Source organism: Sinocyclocheilus anshuiensis, unplaced genomic scaffold (assembly GCF_001515605.1).
Source record: "Sinocyclocheilus anshuiensis isolate Anshui unplaced genomic scaffold, SAMN03320099.WGS_v1.1 scaffold1938, whole genome shotgun sequence".
In the NCBI taxonomy this organism is placed as follows: domain Eukaryota; kingdom Metazoa; phylum Chordata; class Actinopteri; order Cypriniformes; family Cyprinidae; genus Sinocyclocheilus; species Sinocyclocheilus anshuiensis.
In genome coordinates, this window is record NW_015547736.1 from 92,099 (window position 1) to 109,556 (window position 17,458).

Consider the following 17,458-nt stretch of genomic DNA (forward strand, 5'->3'; position numbering starts at 1 on the left):
GAGCACACAGCCTTGTGGGGCACCTGTGCTCAGTGTGGTAGTGCTCGAGGTGTTGTGGCCGACACGGACTGACTGAGGTCTTCCAGATAGAAAGTCCAGGATCCAATTACAGAGGGAATTGCTAAGGCCCAGCATGTTTAGTTTATTGATGAGCTGTTGTGGTATTATTGTGTTGAATGCTGAGCTGAAGTCGATGAACAGCATTCTAACATAGGAGTCTTTATTTTCTAGGTGGGTAAGAGCCAGGTGGAGGGTGGAGGAAATTGCATCGTCTGTAGAGCGGTTTGGACGGTATGCAAACTGGAGCGGATCGAGTGTGTTGGGGAGGCTGGTTTTGATGTTGTGCATGACTAATCTCTCAAAGCACTTCATCATGATTGGAGTCAGTGCTATGGGACGGTAGTCGTTTAGACAGGACACAGGTGATTTCTTTGGTACCGGTATGATTGTTGTGGATTTGAGACATGTGGGGACGACTGCCTGGCTCAGCGAGGTGTTGAAGATATCTGTTAGGACATCTGTCAGCTGTGCAGCACAGTCTCTCAATACACGGCTAGGTATGTCGTCAGGACCCGCAGCCTTGCGTGGGTTAATCCTAGATAGGGTCTTCCTAACGTCAGCTGGGGACAGACAGAGTGCCTGGTCGTTGGGAGGTATGGGCAGTTTTTGTGCAGGTGTGTCATTCTGCATTTCAAACCGTGAATAAAAGTGGTTGAGTGTATCCGGGAGGGATGTGTCATTATCACAGGCCTGTGGCGGGGGCTTGTAGTCAGAGATGGTCTTAATGGCTTGCCACAGGCTCCGTGTGTCTCTGCTGTCTGTGAATTGATTGTTGATTTTTTGAGCATACGACCGTTTTGCATTTTTGATGCCACAGGACAGATTGGCTCTTGCTGTTTTGAGGGCTGCTTTATCTCCTGATCTGAATGCTTCATCTCTGGTCTTTAGCAGCCCACGAACCTCTGCTGTCATCCACGGCTTTTGGTTTGCACGTGTTGTTATGGTCTTGGTGACTGTCACATCATCAAGGTTCTTCAGATTATAAAAAATTGAGAGAGGTGGTTCTTTCAAGAACCTTTGACAGAATGGTTCTTTGTGGAACCAAAAATGGCTCTGTGAAGAACCTTTTAAGCACCTTTATTTTTAAGAGTGTATGTCTTTCACACTTTCAGTCTTGTTTTTCTTAATTAGCAAAATGCAATATTATAGGAGGAGTTGAATCATGTAGACAACAGGTTAAGTAAAAAAATATTAATATGCAATAGCACATAAATATAGCAAAATGCTCCTCTTTATTTCTAGCTGACTGATGAGCTTATGGACACCGAATGGTTATTCTGAGGTATATATTACCTTGCAATGTTTACAAGCTTTACACGTATTCCGCAGTTTGAAACACAGAATGAGCGATTACATGAGACATTTCAGTAAGTTGTACTGTAGGCTCTCTTATAAAATAGCCTACCTTTTTATGTTAATTCATGTTCATTATGTACTATATTAGTAAAGAGAAAGATTAAATGGGTTCACTTGCCGCTTGAACTGAGGCGCTAAAGCGATCGTGCCTGCCGCATTAAACTTTATTTATTGTTTGAATTTCGTTATGAATTTGGAATAATTTTAAAGCTCTGGTACTTTGTTTATTAAAAAGTGACAAAGCACAAAGCTTTTTGCGATTACTGGATGGCAAGTGTGCTTCAAATAATATGAAGTTCACGCATTAACAGAACACAGCATATAGACTAAGATCTTGATAAGAAGAAGCCATATTAGTAATGATTATAAACACGAATTGTTAACGATATTGCCAATATCCACACAGCTGACAGCTTTACCTGTTGTAGTTTGTTCAAGTTGTGCACAAAATAGACGCTGCTTTTGTACACTCACTTTGCACGTCCGTCATTTCGATCTCTCTCGCACTGCACAACTGAGCTGCGTTTAGCAGGTGTGCGACAATGCTGCTGTGCGGCAGAGATGAGGACTGTTTGAAACTCTTTTTTCCACTATACGTGAACATAAAATATGTGATCGCAAAACAACCAGGAAAAAAGGCATTACATGCAAATTTTTAAGTTATAAAATGTAAATATATATAGTCGCCAGTGGCGACCTCAGTAAAAACTTCAATCGCAAATGAATATTTTTGGTCGCATATGCGACGGTTTTAGTCGCAGTCTGGAGCCCTGATATGTCTGCTCTTCTCTTACTCCCACATATTGACATTTTTGAACGTTTTATGCGACATGCAGCAAGTGTATTTTAGCTTATGTCCCGCCGGTTCATATGTACGCATCTAACCTCCGAACCACACAGCAGATTCGTTATGAAATTGAATTAATCTCTTCCCAAATCGTCCCTCCCTAACATTTTCGTCTCGTTTTTATTCGTTGACGAAAATGTCAATATATTTTCGTCATAGTTTTTGTCATTCAAAAAGAGTTTTAGTTCGTTATCGTCTCATTGTCGTCAGTGAAAAAAATGTCGTTGACGAACATCATGACGAAAATTATTCATCAACGAAATTAACACTGATACAAACATTACTAAATTAGCTGGTTCAAATTAAAAATACCATAAATACCCAAATACTACACAACTATAGCGTAAAAATATTATCAAAAGGTATTATCATGTGACACGAAAAATCTTGGATCTCTGGAACTCCAGACATTGTTATTACCCTTTTTTAAACTTTTAGACTAGGCTTTCTAGACTAGGCCAACACAAAGTTTGTTCACAAACTTCTACCTCATCTAGTTTATTTATATGATCATCATTCATTACATCAGATTACCTCTGTCTTTGTCCCCTTTGTTCAGTGGGGGGGGGGGGGACACGAGTGGAGCGACTGAGCGAAGCGCAAACGCATAGAGCGGGATAATACGCAGAGCGTCACACCACGTGAAAGTGAATCCTGAGTGGTGAACTAATTTTCGGCAGCCGAAATTTCGGTGCACCTCTAATTATTGGCGACATCAGAAATGGATATTATATAATAGATGCTCTTTTGAACATTTTAGCAATTTAAAAATATTTTTTACACGGCACCCCGGTGGGGAAACACTGGTCTAGAGCAGTGAATCCTAAAATTGATATTAAACCACTGGTCTAGAACAACTCATTATGTGTAATGTATAGTTAAAATCATGTAATGCACACCTAGCCATGGATTATCTCACTTATACAATGGTTGTATTGTTAGATCTAGCATTCTGCCTGCTTTCAAACAGACACAGAGAAAAATAGTGTAGTAAGATTACATTTATTTGATTGAATTATTAATTATTGAGCGAGAAAGTGTGTGTGTACGTACCTGGTATTCCCTACATTATCCCCACAAGTATAATAATACCAGTAGATTTTCAAGTGTTTTGAAAATCTAAAATAGCAGAAAGTTTTGTGTTAGGTATAGGTTTAGGGGTAGGGATTGGGTTAGGGCAGAGGTAGGCAAGTTTGGCCCTAGAGAGTCCTGCAGAGTTCAGCTCCCACCCTGGAAAAAAAAAACACCTTCCTATAGCCTTAAGCTGCGGTCACACTAGACTTTTCGTTCCATTGACTTCCATTCATACGCATGCGAATGCGTGAGACAGGAAACGCAAGCCCGTGCGATAAAGTTTAGCATTTCACTGCGTTCCAAAATTCAAGCTTGGTGAACTCTGGCCTGCGAATTCACATCACGTGACACTGTGTAACCAACGGCAGATCGATACGTCACAGCATGACTTTCTATCTGAATTAAAAGAACATAAATTTAAAACTGCAGCGCTGCAGGAAAGTGGAGTAGATTGTATGTTCTTACATTTTAGATGTATTATAATTTGTTACATGTTGAATTTAGGTTTTTATAAAGACGCTGCACGTCGTGACGTCATATCACGACCGTTGCAGCATGCAAAACAATTTTGCATGCTCAGAGTCTAGTGTGACCGTGGCTTTAGTAATCCTGAAGACATTGAATAGCTTGTCCAGGTGTGTTTGATTAGGGTTGGTGCTGAACTCTGCAGGACTGCGGCTCTCTAGGACTGAACTTGCCTACCCCTGGGTTAGGGGATAGAAAATATCATTAACCTGATAGAAAATCAATGGAAGTCTATGCAATGTCCTCACTAATATAGTTAAGTGTGTGTGTGTGTGTGTGTGTGTGTGTGTGTTAAAAGTGTGTGTGTGCGTGTGAGAGAGAGAGAGAGAGAGAGAGAGAGAGAGTGTGTGTGTGTGTGTGTGTGTGTGTGTGAATTACCTTTGTCTGTACAGTGTCTCTCTACTAATTGGGAAGCTGTGAGTTTACTGTAAATACTTTAACAACAGCAATGTTACTCCCTCGTTGGTATAATGCAGCAATCCAGTAACCAAGCTATTTTTTTTAATAAAAGTGTTGCATTCACCATATTTTTCTGTGCTCCTGGATATTTCTGTGATCTCTATGTGCAAGTGATGTGTGTGTGTGTGTGTGTTTCAATGAAGGCTGTGTATTAATGTAAAATGGTGATTAAATTGACTGGAACTACCTGTGCACTACATGGTTTTAATGCACACTTTCCTCTTTAATATCTAGTATTCAGTCAGACCATGGCATAAGGGTACCAATTCATTCAGTATTCATTACTTTTAATGTAGGTTACTTTTAACATGGGAAACACTTTTTGATCTAAATATAAAATTCAGGTATAGTCCTGAGAACAAAATAATTGTATGTGTACATTGGTCTTCTTTAGGCAGTACCTGGTGGTGGTGTTTAGAGATAAACCTTTGGAACTCTGGGATGTACGCACAGGAACCCTGCTGCGTGAGATGGCCAAGAACTTCCCTACTGTCACTGCCCTGGTACTGTATCAAACTCACAATGTGCCATGTTTCTTATAGTGATTGTTCTTAAAACATTTCATTGTTTTAAACTATGGGTGAAATATGTTCTGGTGACTTGAAATTACAGCATTTGGGATGCTTTTAAAGCACAGTAAAATCTATTAGCACATAAGAAAATTGGAAGTCCCTATGTGCAAGTGATGTGTTGTTTGTGTTCTTTAATGAAGGCTGTGCATTGCTATAAAACAGTCATTAAATTGACTGGAACTGGCATGGCCACGGTGAGTGGAGACTGAGGATTCTACCTGCCTCCTTCCTCACTCACTGTTTAAAATTGCATTAATTTCATAACATTGTGCATTTTTTGTGTAAACACATTTGTCACCTTTGAGCAGAATTAAATAGTCTTTGTGTTGAAGTGTAAATAAACATGTAAGATATCATTTTTTTGCCACTTTGCAACTGGAAATAGCTGTGAATTTTTTTATTTTTTTTTTTGAGAAAAGGGGAAAAAAACTTTAGCACCATTCAACTCAATATGCTCCTCTGAAAATGTAAAAATGTGCAGTTTATTGAATAATCTTAGTTCCCTTATCTGTCAATCACTTTGATGTTGTGTCAATGTACTGGCACTAGGGGTCACACTTGGGAGCCCCAAACACCTCTGATACTTTGAGAAAAGGCCAGTGAGAGTTGGTGAGTGGAATTTGCATGCACCACTCACCCATGCATAAAGGCTAATTTATACTTGTGCGTCTGACTAGGGGTGGGCAATATGGCAAAAATATTATATTTCACACTTTTTTTTTTTTTTTAACTATCATGATTCCCAATTTTATCACGTTTTTTTGTCATGTTGGTTTTACTATTTTGCAAGTTGTCTGAGCATTACAGCCAAACTAATTTCACAATTATAAAGACAAAGCCTTTCAAGGTAACAAAATATAAAAAAGAATGGCGCATATTTAGGCTGAAGTGGGCAAAGATAAAAATTGTTTTAAAAAAAGTTGTTTTAAACCTGAATGAGTTTCTTTCTTCTGCTGAACATAAATGCTATTTTGAAGAATGTGGAAAACCAAACAGTTGCTGGTCCACAGTGACTTACATAGTAATGTTTTGCTACTATCAAATCCAATGTGGAACAGCAACTGTTTGGTTACCTGTAGGGCTGTGACGGTGGCAGATTTTTACCACCGCGGTGGTAATGGACCAACTACCGCCGGTGGCGCGGTGTTGATATAAAAAAAAATATATATCTATATATATATATTTAATATATATATGATTTATCTCGATTTAACTCGTCAGCTCGTATTTATTTTAGCACTTCAGTCAGTGAATATGCAGCCTGCAAAACCGTGAGTCAAGCGAGCACGGAAACGGTACTGTGCTCGAAGCTTGTGCTCTTCAATTGCACCACAAAGGCGCCGGCGCGCGCTGTCGCCTGTATCCTTTCATATCAAAGCACGAAATAAACTACGTGCATGCAATGCCGTGGTCAGTTAAGTCATGAAGTGAGAAAAGGCCAGTGAGAGTTGGTGAGTGGAATTTGCATGCACCACTCACCCATGCATAAAGGCTAATTTATACTTGTGCGTCTGACTAGGGGTGGGCAATATGGCAAAAATATTATATTTCACACTTTTTTTTTTTTTTTAACTATCATGATTCCCAATTTTATCACGTTTTTTTGTCATGTTGGTTTTACTATTTTGCAAGTTGTCTGAGCATTACAGCCAAACTAATTTCACAATTATAAAGACAAAGCCTTTCAAGGTAACAAAATATAAAAAAGAATGGCGCATATTTAGGCTGAAGTGGGCAAAGATAAAAATTGTTTTAAAAAAAGTTGTTTTAAACCTGAATGAGTTTCTTTCTTCTGCTGAACATAAAGGCTATTTTGACATAGTAATGTTTTGCTACTATCAAATCCAATGTGGAACAGCAACTGTTTGGTTACCTGTAGGGCTGTGACGGTGGCAGATTTTTACCACCGCGGTGGTAATGACGGTGGCCGTGACGTGGTTGTCACGGCCACCGTCACAGCCCTAGTTACCTGCATTCTTCAAAATATCTTCTTTTGTGTTCAGCACAAGAAAGAAATTAATACAGGTTTGGGACAACATGAGAGTGAGTAAATAATGACTAATTAAATTTTAATAATGAATAATTAAATTTTAGGGTGAACTATCCCTTTAATGACAGTCGACAGCATGTTCAGTACTGTCCCTTTAAGACCTGCATGCATGTAATATACATGCACAGCATTGAGACTGAGGTGTTAGAACTGTAACTGACTGAATGTGCGCTGTAGCACGATATTGCGATATTTCTTCAAAAGCAGATCGTGGAGAAATTTTTATCGTCCACGATCAAAAATTGTCATATCGCACACCCCTACGTCTGACAGAAGCCATAGCCTCTCCGTCGGTTTTCATTTATACTTCTGTGTCATTGTCTGCGTCGACGTGCAATTACACATGCAGGCTGCTAGTCTGCAGCATCCAGGGGCATGTTGCTGGTATAACCCACAGTATCAAGGCAAAAGCTGTAGAAGAAGCAGCTTGTCGGAGAAGCATCAGCCGTGACAGTGGCAAATAAATATCCAAGAACAGATCATTTATTTAAAACTACAAAAAAGGAGACGACAACGGAACAGGAGATGGCGGCATTCTTTCAGTCTCCACAAGGACTTGTACATACCATGGCAGAACAACATTGTTTGTCGCGGATAACTAAGTGATGTGTAATGCTATGTTGTATAATAAATAATAAGACACTTGTTCTTTGCTTTGTTCAATTTTAAAAAAGAAGGGAGGAGTTCTAGCAGACCAATCATAGTGCTTGAGGTCCGTGTAGAATAGACGCAGTGTTACATTTTTGGAGAGGTGCACGTCAGGAGCACAGCCTATGGCATATCTGTGGCTTTGGTTCAACACGGAAGTATAAATTGGGCTTAAGGGTATAAAAGAGATGGTGCACATCTACTCATTATGACTTGTTCTTCAGAGATGAGCGATTGTTTTTGAATGATCACAGTCACAGGGTCAGGACGCAGTGCTTCCCAACGAGGCGACCAAAGGCGTCCTACCGCAGATACGTCAAAAATGATTGTCCCTCTGGTACGACTCAAATGGAGTTTGGGGGCCTGGTTAGCACTGCCCAACCCATCACACTGGCTCATCAGGAGAGTCTGACTCAGTTACGCTATTTAGTTTGCCATGCGCCTGCCCAGGTTCAGCTGCAATCCCACTGAAACAATTTCAGAGACTCCTGGGGCATATGGCATCCTCCATGTCTGTAACACTGTTTGGATTGATGCATATGAGAGCGTTTCAGCACTGTATTCAGACTTGAGTCCCAAGATGCCGTGGCATGCGATGTGTAGCTATCAAACTGATATGTCACCGTACATTCTGCCCTTGAATGGACGTAGTATTTCTATGGGCATGGGTCATTCTAGAACAAGTGTCCAGCCATACTAACTTTCCATATGTAATACTTCTCAGATTGTAAGTCTATGTGATGTATTCTCCACGTTATCCTCCTTTTGGAGAAGATATGGCCTCCATAGTGTTCTTTTTTCTGCACAGAGAATGGAACAATTCCTCGGTGCTAAAAGAGAGAGAGAGGAATGGTCAAAAAACAGCTGAAGCGACCTATTCCCATTGTAAGTACTGTCCTTTTTGTCCCTGCATGGTACAAAGGACTGTACGGCTTTTGTGGGGCGTTGGGTAGGTTACGATGTTGCGAATGCACTTACCCAGCACACAGTAGCTTGCCGACATCTGCAGAGCAAAACCTTGTAACACAATACAGTTTCTTGTGCTATTTTCCATAGGGACCCCTAGTGTCAGTACATTGACACAATGTCAAAGTGACTGACAGATAGGGAACGTCTTGGTTACTGTTGTAACCTCCATTTCCTATTGGAGGGAACAAGATGCTGTGTCCCTCCTGCCGCAACACTAAACAACCCATTGAATGACTCTTGGCTCCTCAGCAGAAACCTAAATGAGTAGATGAACGCCATTTCCTTGTATGCCTGTATGTATTGTGGAGTGGTGCATGCAAATTCCTCACCAATTTTCATTGGCCCTTTTTGTTTTTTTGTTTTTTTTATACAGGTGTTTGTTTCACAAGTATCACAGGTGTTTGGGCCTCCCAAGTGCCTAGTGTCAGTACATTGACATGACATCTACTGTATAGTCAATAGTAACCAAGACGTTATGTATGTTTCAATGTGACTCATTATAACATTTATTTGTGTAAACAGGAGTGGTCTCCATCACATAACCTTAAAAGTCTGAAGAAAAAGCAGCTTGCTGCCCGAGAGGCCATGGCCAGACAGACTACCCTCGCTGATGCTGAGCAGAGCAGTGTAGAGTCCTCTGTCATCAGGTCTGATTGCACAAAAAGGATAGCTGTCATCGTTTACTGATGATCTTGTTGTTCATTCTTCTGCAGAACACAAAAAGAGATTTTGTGAATAATGAAAACAAATAATGACCAGGGCCTGTCAAGCTCCAAAATCTGCATTTAAGCAGCATAAAATTATTATACAACTTTTAAATTATATACCAAATCTTGTGAAGTACAGAGAGATTGATAATTAATAGTGCTGTCAAACGATTAATCGCGATTAATCGCATCTAAAATAAAAGTTTTTGTTTACATAATATATGTATGTGTACTGTTTATTTATGATGTATATATAAATACACACATACAGTATTTATTTTGAAAATATTTACATGTATATACATTTATATTATATTTTATATTATATATAAATATATTTCATATATAACATATTTTTCTTAAATACAGTATATACATGCATATATTTATATATACATAATACATATGCACAGTACACACTTATATTATGTAAACAAACTTTTATTTTGGAATGCGATTAAACGCGATTAATCGTTTGACAGCACTAATAATTAATTAGACTATTTATGAGCTTAACACTGAAATTTAAGTTATTTAATGAAAATCTTCCTCTCTGCTGCAGCTTAAATGTTATTTTTGCTTGTGCACATTTAAACTTGGTGGATGAAGATGCTTCCCTCTGCTGCAAATGATTTTGCAGCAGAGGGGAAGACTTTCAATGAATAACTTAAATTGTAGTCTTTTTGTTTAAAAAAAAAAAAAAAAAACTTGAAGTGTGACTTCAGAATCAAGACACAAGTTGGATGGACTGCTTTTATTAAACTTTTTTTGTGCTTTTTGCCATTTCAGAGTTCTAAATTTCCATTATTGTTGTATAGAAAATGGTGGACAGTGCATTTTTCACCATTTCTCATTTTGTGTTCCATGGAAGAAAGTGAGTAATACAGGTTTATAGCATTTATAGCACACGTTTCTAGAATTGATTCACTAATCATTGGTAAATTGGTATTTTGTTACTGCACTTCAAATGCTTTAGTCTAAGTGGTTTGTTGTTTCAATCAAAACTCTTAACAATACTCTCTGTTGTTTTCTGTCAGTCTGTTGCAGGATGCTGAGAGTAAATCTGAAATGAGTCAGGGCATATCAGCTCGAGAACACTTTGTGTTTACTGACACAGATGGTCAGGTCTATCACATCACCGTGGAAGGCAACACTGTGAAGGATGGGGCACGTATTCCACCTGATGTGAGTGTCCTTCATATGCGTTTTGCATCCTGTGTATGAGTTGTTGTTTTATATATTTATTTTTTCTCCTGTTCAATTTTGTTTTGTTTTTATTTACAAAAGTAAACAAAGACTCAAATACAGGATTTACTTGCTCTGTCATACATGATCTTGAAACATTTTCGATTTGGTGTTTGGTGAATTTGTCAGGTCACCACTGACACATTGTTCAATGAAACCTCAAAGGGTTTGCAATTTAGCTTTGCAAAGGTATGTAGGTTTAGACTCACCAAGTATGATGTTGATATGATTAAATCTCTAGGAGTGGTTTGTTAAAGTACAAATCATGGAAATGACAAAAAAAAAAAAAACATCTACCGTATGTCTAACAGCCAACAACTCTAATGTTGGTGTGAAATTTCATGAAATTGTAGGAACTCTAAGAGCATTAAAAACACCTGAAAAGAGTATTAACATTTGATGCATTACCATGACAACAGTATTTAAAGGGGTCATATGATGCGATTTCAATTTTTCCTTTCTCTTTGGAGTGTTACAAGCTCTTGGTGCATAAAGAAGATCTGTAAAGTTGCAAAGACTAAAGTCTCAAATCCAAAGAGATATTCTTTATAAAAGTTAAGAGTCAACCACGCCTACCTAACACGATACTGTATATATATATTTTTTAATGCGACTTTAAATGTGATGTGTTGTCGTGTTTCATTAGAACGATATAATAATAATGACAATAGTAATATGCTAATTAGTATCTTAGTAATTAGTAAGTTACATTGCGCCAGTTATGTTACGTTCTTTGTGCTGATAGCTCTGTCTGTCTGGATTCCAACTAACAGTTTCCTTGAATGTTTATAATAAAAACAGCCATCTATACATAACAGAAAACTTGGATTATGACAAAATTATCAACTTCTTCAATTCAAAACCCAGACATCAGACATTAGAACAGACATCAGTCATTCAAGGTAAGGTTATATGGGTAGATTTTAGTCTGGCCCGTCATGGCATTGTTATGCGTCATATTTGCATTGGAATATTTGTGAGCAAGGGATATTCTGGAATGTACTGCAAAATAATAGCATATTGTCAAACAGTTTTTCTCTCTTTTTCTGGCAGTCACTCCAGTGCATATGTGTTTGCAGAGTGTCAAAGGTTTCTATTTTCAATGTGTTTTTGCAGCATTGAGAAATGTAGCCAATATCTGTTGATTTCTTGATCACAATAGCCAATTAGTTCATCAGAACCCATTCACCACTCAAAACGGCATTTTTGTTCAGTGCTGAGTTCTGCTCACTTGCAAATCCTCTCATTATAACATTATAACACAATATTGTTATATTAAAGGATAAAAAATATGTTCACCATGTCAGTCAAATTATCCCTCTGATTGTGGTGACAATTTGACATAAAGCTGAAAATTAATTTGAAACAATCCAGTATTCTCAATGTATTTATTTATCATTGTGAATGCTACATTTTCTCACACATTTTGTGAGAAAGTCAAGGTTACACCCAAATAATACAAAATAATTCCTTAATTCATAAACCTTTATGTTTTGCACTCTTGTAGCCTGTTTTGTCTTAAGTAGCAGCCATATGTGTAGAAAGCAAATTCTGTTTTTAAATGCACATTTTGGACATCATTGAATATCCTTGATACAGCTGTACATACTCCTGTATGGATCAAAAGAATTTTCAAACATTCCCTTGCAGTGTTTTGAGAGTATAACATTTGCAGTTTCAAACTTTTCTGATGAAAGAGGAGATGAAGAGAAAATTGCTCCCTCCTTTGTCCTCATTATCCTTTCATCTCCTGTGGGGCTTTTTTCCGCAGTGTACTTATTTCTGATTATTTGTTCAGATCCGTTTTTTTTTTTTTTTCACTGTGCATATTTTGTGTTTATAAGCAACCCATTTCTCTCTTCAACATAACCAGTAAAACAAGAACTAATATACTTGATTATCAGTGTCTTTCTGTTCATCTATTCTTTTAATTTGTTGCATCAATTCTCTGAATGTTCAAGATACTTGCTTGCTTAACTTTTTTTTTATGCAAAACAGTTGTTCAGTATGCAGTTTTGGACATTTCAAACATTAATTTGTTACTTTGTTGTCATTGCAGTGACCTTGCTTTATTCCATGTTTGCAGCAAGTGGCATCCAGTTATCATTTTTGAAATAAATATGGTTATTGGTTATATGATGCTGTGACATCCATGATATAAGCAGCTTTGGCACAGTGTCTCCTAGTGTTGGGCGATATGGTAATTTTTCAAATCGTCATATCACCAGTCCGTGAGATCGCCGATAGACTCAGACTCACTGTACTTGTCATAGGCTATTTCATAACTATTTGGTGTTTTAAACCGCGCGAGAGAGAGAGGGAGCCTATGGAAGCACCACGAATCTAAATATACTTTCAAACATACTGATAAACTAACATGTTAAATACAAAAATATTTAAAACAGCTATTTCATATATATTCGGATACAACAGTCATGCATCGCTATTAGGACCGCGCGTCCTATTCGGTCATGACAGTCATACATCGCTATTAGGACCGCGCGTCCTGTGACAAGTTTGCCGCATCAGAGCACGGAAGTTATCAGTCTGGTCTGCAAAATCAGTCAACGGTGAAAATCAAAAGTAGATTTATTTTAAAGACCAACAGTTTAACACTAAATATTGGACATAAACGAACACGTTAAATATAAAGTATTTAAAACAGGTAAGTTCATATATTTGGAGTAAATTTAAATTAAACAGATACATCAGTCATACAGCGCTCCTGACTGCGCGCCCCATGAGATGCGTTCTAACATAACTGTGGCATTAAACTCAGTTAGTGAGGGCTCGGTTAAAATATTGAACATATATAGGGGCTCTAGACTCATTCTTCCCACTGGTCGCTCTTTTGCGACTAACTTTCTCAGTTGGTCGCACTAATAATAATAATAATAATTATTATTATTATTATTATTATTAATAATACATTAATATGAGCCTAATATCATCTTGACTATCGACAAAGACATCTGCTATACATCTGTCGATATCTCTGACTATCGTCGATACACAATACTATCGTCTGTCGGCACAACCCTAGTGTCTCCTGCTGGTCAAGAGATGGACACTGGATGTTTTATATGTATATATAATATGTATATGTATTTTGAACAGTTGGACCGAAAATCACAAGAATGCTCAAGGCGATATCAGATTTCCATGTCCACTATTTTAGGTGTTAACCCTTTAAAAGTTTCTCATTAAAAAAAAAAAAAAAAGAAGAAGAATTTAATTTAAAAAGTCAGTATGTGTCATTGGCACCATGCCCTGAGGTAAAGTTTGGAGACAGTGCCATCTTGTCATCAAAATGATAATGATTTATTCGTTTTGCCTATTGGCATGAGACTGATCTTATAAGATTCCTTGGGTCATGCCGAGAACATCATTACCTATTATACTATATTTGGCTGAGTTTGCTGAATTTTGTTGAAAACATAGTTTTTCAAGCTACTCCTAGGCTCTTGGTCAAATTTTCACAAAATTTGTGTGTATCCAATATTACTAAACCGATATCCAATTATGGAAAATGCTTACATATCAGGAAAAATGTCAGTAAAACTGGAAAAATGCATAAAATAAATAATATTCAGGAAAACAATGGTATCCTGCTCACTTTCAGTAATAATAAACAGAGTATTTCCAAGAGGGTCCTTGCACCATATCAAATAGCAAATGTCTATGACAACTGGTAATATCACATATCATATTCTGATTATCTGATTATGACATATTAGCAGTGTCCTATGTCTTGTGTGCAAGAAACTGAAGTTTTTCTACTCTTCCAGGGCAGTATGGGAAGCATTGCCTGTATTACGTGGAAAGGAGACACCCTAGTTCTGGGAGATGTAGATGGAAACCTCAATTTTTGGGACCTAAAGGCTCGTCTTTCAAGGTAAAAATATATATTACTAAAGACTCAGCAAGTAAAATGTGTCTCCATGCATGTATGTGCGCAAACTGATTTAATTCCAAAACTCTGTGAACTACTTTATATGACAGCATCCTAACTGAAATGAAACCTAATAAAGGACTGAGCTGGAAATATATGACTCTGTGCATCCCATATTTGAGTTGCTTTTAGTTTGTTTTTAAAGGGGTCCTATTATGTTCTTTTACAAAGTCTTGATTTTGTTTTGGGGGTGTACTAGAACAGGCTCTCATACTAGGTTGTTCGGAAAAACATTATTTTTCACATATTTTACATTATTACAACACCTCTCTCCCCAGTCTGGCATGAACGGCTCGAATAGTTCCTGTATCAAATGAAGGCCCGCCTTCTGAAATACGAAATGTGCTGTGATTGGTTAACTGGGCCAGTGTGTGTTGTGATTGGCAGCACTCAGCGCCTGGTCGGGAAATGTCATGCCCCTTACCATAGCCGTCTGCGAGCTTCAATGTAAATATTGCGTCAAAATCAAATCAATTTGAGCGCGATTTAAACCCGGGTAATTGTAACCACTCTGAGTTCGTCTGCCTTGGGAAAGCTAACGTGTCTCCGACATAGTGATAACACTTGTTGCCTTCTCTAGTGCAGCTCAACCAGGTCTTGTCCCATTCATCGATATTTGTGATATCACAAATCCCGGAAAATATGCATTGTAGTCCAAACGAGTCGTTCGTTGTAGTTTTTGAAAAGTGATTTCTGTTAAATAAAATATCACCTTTTGAAGTGGACTTTGAACTTTGTAACTTTGCAGATCTCTTTTATGCTCAAACAGCAACATTATAGACTAGCTAAAGTTGAAAAAGTGAAAAAGCATAATAGGACCCATTTAAAATGTCAGATTTGTTTACATTTTTCAGGGCTGTACCTACACACCGTGGGTGGGTGAAGAAGATTCGTTTTGCTCCTGGGAAAGGCAACCAAAAACTCTTGGTGATGTACACCGATGGAGCTGAGGTCTGGGATACCAAGGAGGTGTGTGTTTACTTTTTTATTGATGGATTGATTGATTGGTTGAATGATTAATCCATTGATTGATTCTTTAGCAGAAATGGTTCAGCTAATGCACATGCATACATTTCAGAGCATTAAGACAAGGCAGTGCCTTAAAGGGATAGTTAAAAAATGAAAATTACCCCGTGATTTACTCACCCTCAAGCCATCCTAGGTGTATATGACTTTCTTCTTTCAGACTAATACAATCGAAGTTGTGTTAAAAAATGTCCTTTCTCTTCCAATCTTTATAATGGCCTAAAGTCCTACGTCATCCGCTGGAACGCCACAATCTAGTGGACGCACATACGTCAGTTAACGGAAGCTAGAGATTGCAATTTATAAAGTTTTATATATGGATATTTTTCTTATACAAACGCTTCACTTCAGAAGGCCTTCATTAACCCCCCGGAGCTGTGTGGAATAATTTTTATGATGTTTCTTTTACTGGTATACAGCCATGGTTTCATAAAGAGCATTTGACTCAAATAACACAGGCCAGTATGTATTATGTTTAGAGTAGTGTGTAAAATTGTGTAGAGAGGTACAAGATGCATATACTGTTATTCATTTAACAAACGCTTTTATACAAAATGACTTAGACTGAATTTAATCTGGTAAGTAAAAGAGTTCCAGTTGTCCACTTTTTTAAAAACCAAACTGGTTTCCACAGTGAAGTTCAGTGGTAGTAAAGCTCTTCTATAGGGATGTATGAGTGCTAAAGGTGTGAGAGAGTTGTGCTTAATCAATGCTGTCATTGATATACACACCACTGTGTGATTTAATACAAAAACTTGAAACAGAAAACCCTCTTCTCATTCCCTGAGTGGTTGGGCATTTTTTCAACATGACAATGATGATATGCATTCTCCCAAGGTGAAAATCCTTCAGTGGACATATATTTCACCCAAATGTAACACTCTTGAGCACCTGTGGGGGATTCTGAGTTGATAAAAACTCTCCATTAAAGACCAGGGCATTTAAGGTGGTCATCTTCCAGGATATAAACGACAGATGTGACAAGATGATGTGAACTTGTACACTCAGTGCCAAGAAGGGTCAGAGTAGTATACTTAAATTTATGGAGGACATACTAAGTACTAGAATATTATACATTTGTTGAATTAAATATAGGGTGTACTCATTTCTTCAATGCTTTATTTAAACAAAATTGGCTAATTTACTTATTTTACAGGTATTAATGACATATTTCTCTGTTTTTATTCAATTGAATTGAATTAGTGCTCATTAAGCAAATGCATCTTTTGTATTTATTCCAAGGGGGTGTACTCATTTATTCTGCGTACTCTATTCACAAATGTTTTTATATCGCAAAGAGAGTGAAAACAGCTGTTAGTATTTATCAGTTGACTCTCTCATTAAAGCTTATCCAACAGTCTCGCTCTCTGGATACTGTCTTCACTTAACCACACTGCCTCCACCACAGACTTTCAGCATGTTTCCTACAGCAGCGCCTGACATATTTACATTTTATGTAGAGTGAAAAAGTGACACACAAAAAATGTGATATCCGATAATCGGTCAGACAGAAATTGATTTCCAGAAATGTGATTTGGATAGGATTAAAATCCTATCCAAAGGATTTGATAGGATTTAGGGGTGTTTCCAAAGTCTTCTGAAGCCATTCAATACAAATACAATACGAATACCAATTAATAATTAAGTTGTTAAATTAAAGATCACGTAAACAATTCTCTCCGCTGTGGCTGTCTGTCATTCTATATTCAGCAATCGAACTCCATGTCATGTTCGGTTATGACAGTCGTCATGGTAAAGTTCCCATTATTATATTTGATTTGTAAATAAAGGTCTATGGTTTTATCATAAAAGTTTCAATGCAAAGAGCTGTGTTCTCTGAATCCATGATGCTATAAGTGCATCATTCTGCACACGGAATATATATATATATATATATACAGTGGGTACGGAAAGTATTCAGACCCCCTTAAATTTTTCACTCTTTGTTATATTGCAGCCATTTGCTAA

The 17,458-nt window shown here is 37.6% G+C and overlaps 1 protein-coding gene across 2 annotated transcripts in view; it reads left to right on the forward strand.

Annotated features, from left to right (window-relative positions):
* wdr11 (WD repeat domain 11) overlaps positions 1-17,458 on the forward strand; it is a 140,106-nt gene that overhangs the window by 69,344 nt on the left and 53,304 nt on the right. For both annotated transcript variants that reach the window (XM_016507319.1, XM_016507320.1), the window contains exons 14-18: positions 4,716-4,824; positions 9,083-9,207; positions 10,305-10,452; positions 14,301-14,407; positions 15,319-15,433. In XM_016507319.1, coding sequence (XP_016362805.1) covers positions 4,716-4,824; positions 9,083-9,207; positions 10,305-10,452; positions 14,301-14,407; positions 15,319-15,433 — 604 coding nt within the window. The remainder of the gene's footprint in view (positions 1-4,715; positions 4,825-9,082; positions 9,208-10,304; positions 10,453-14,300; positions 14,408-15,318; positions 15,434-17,458) is intronic.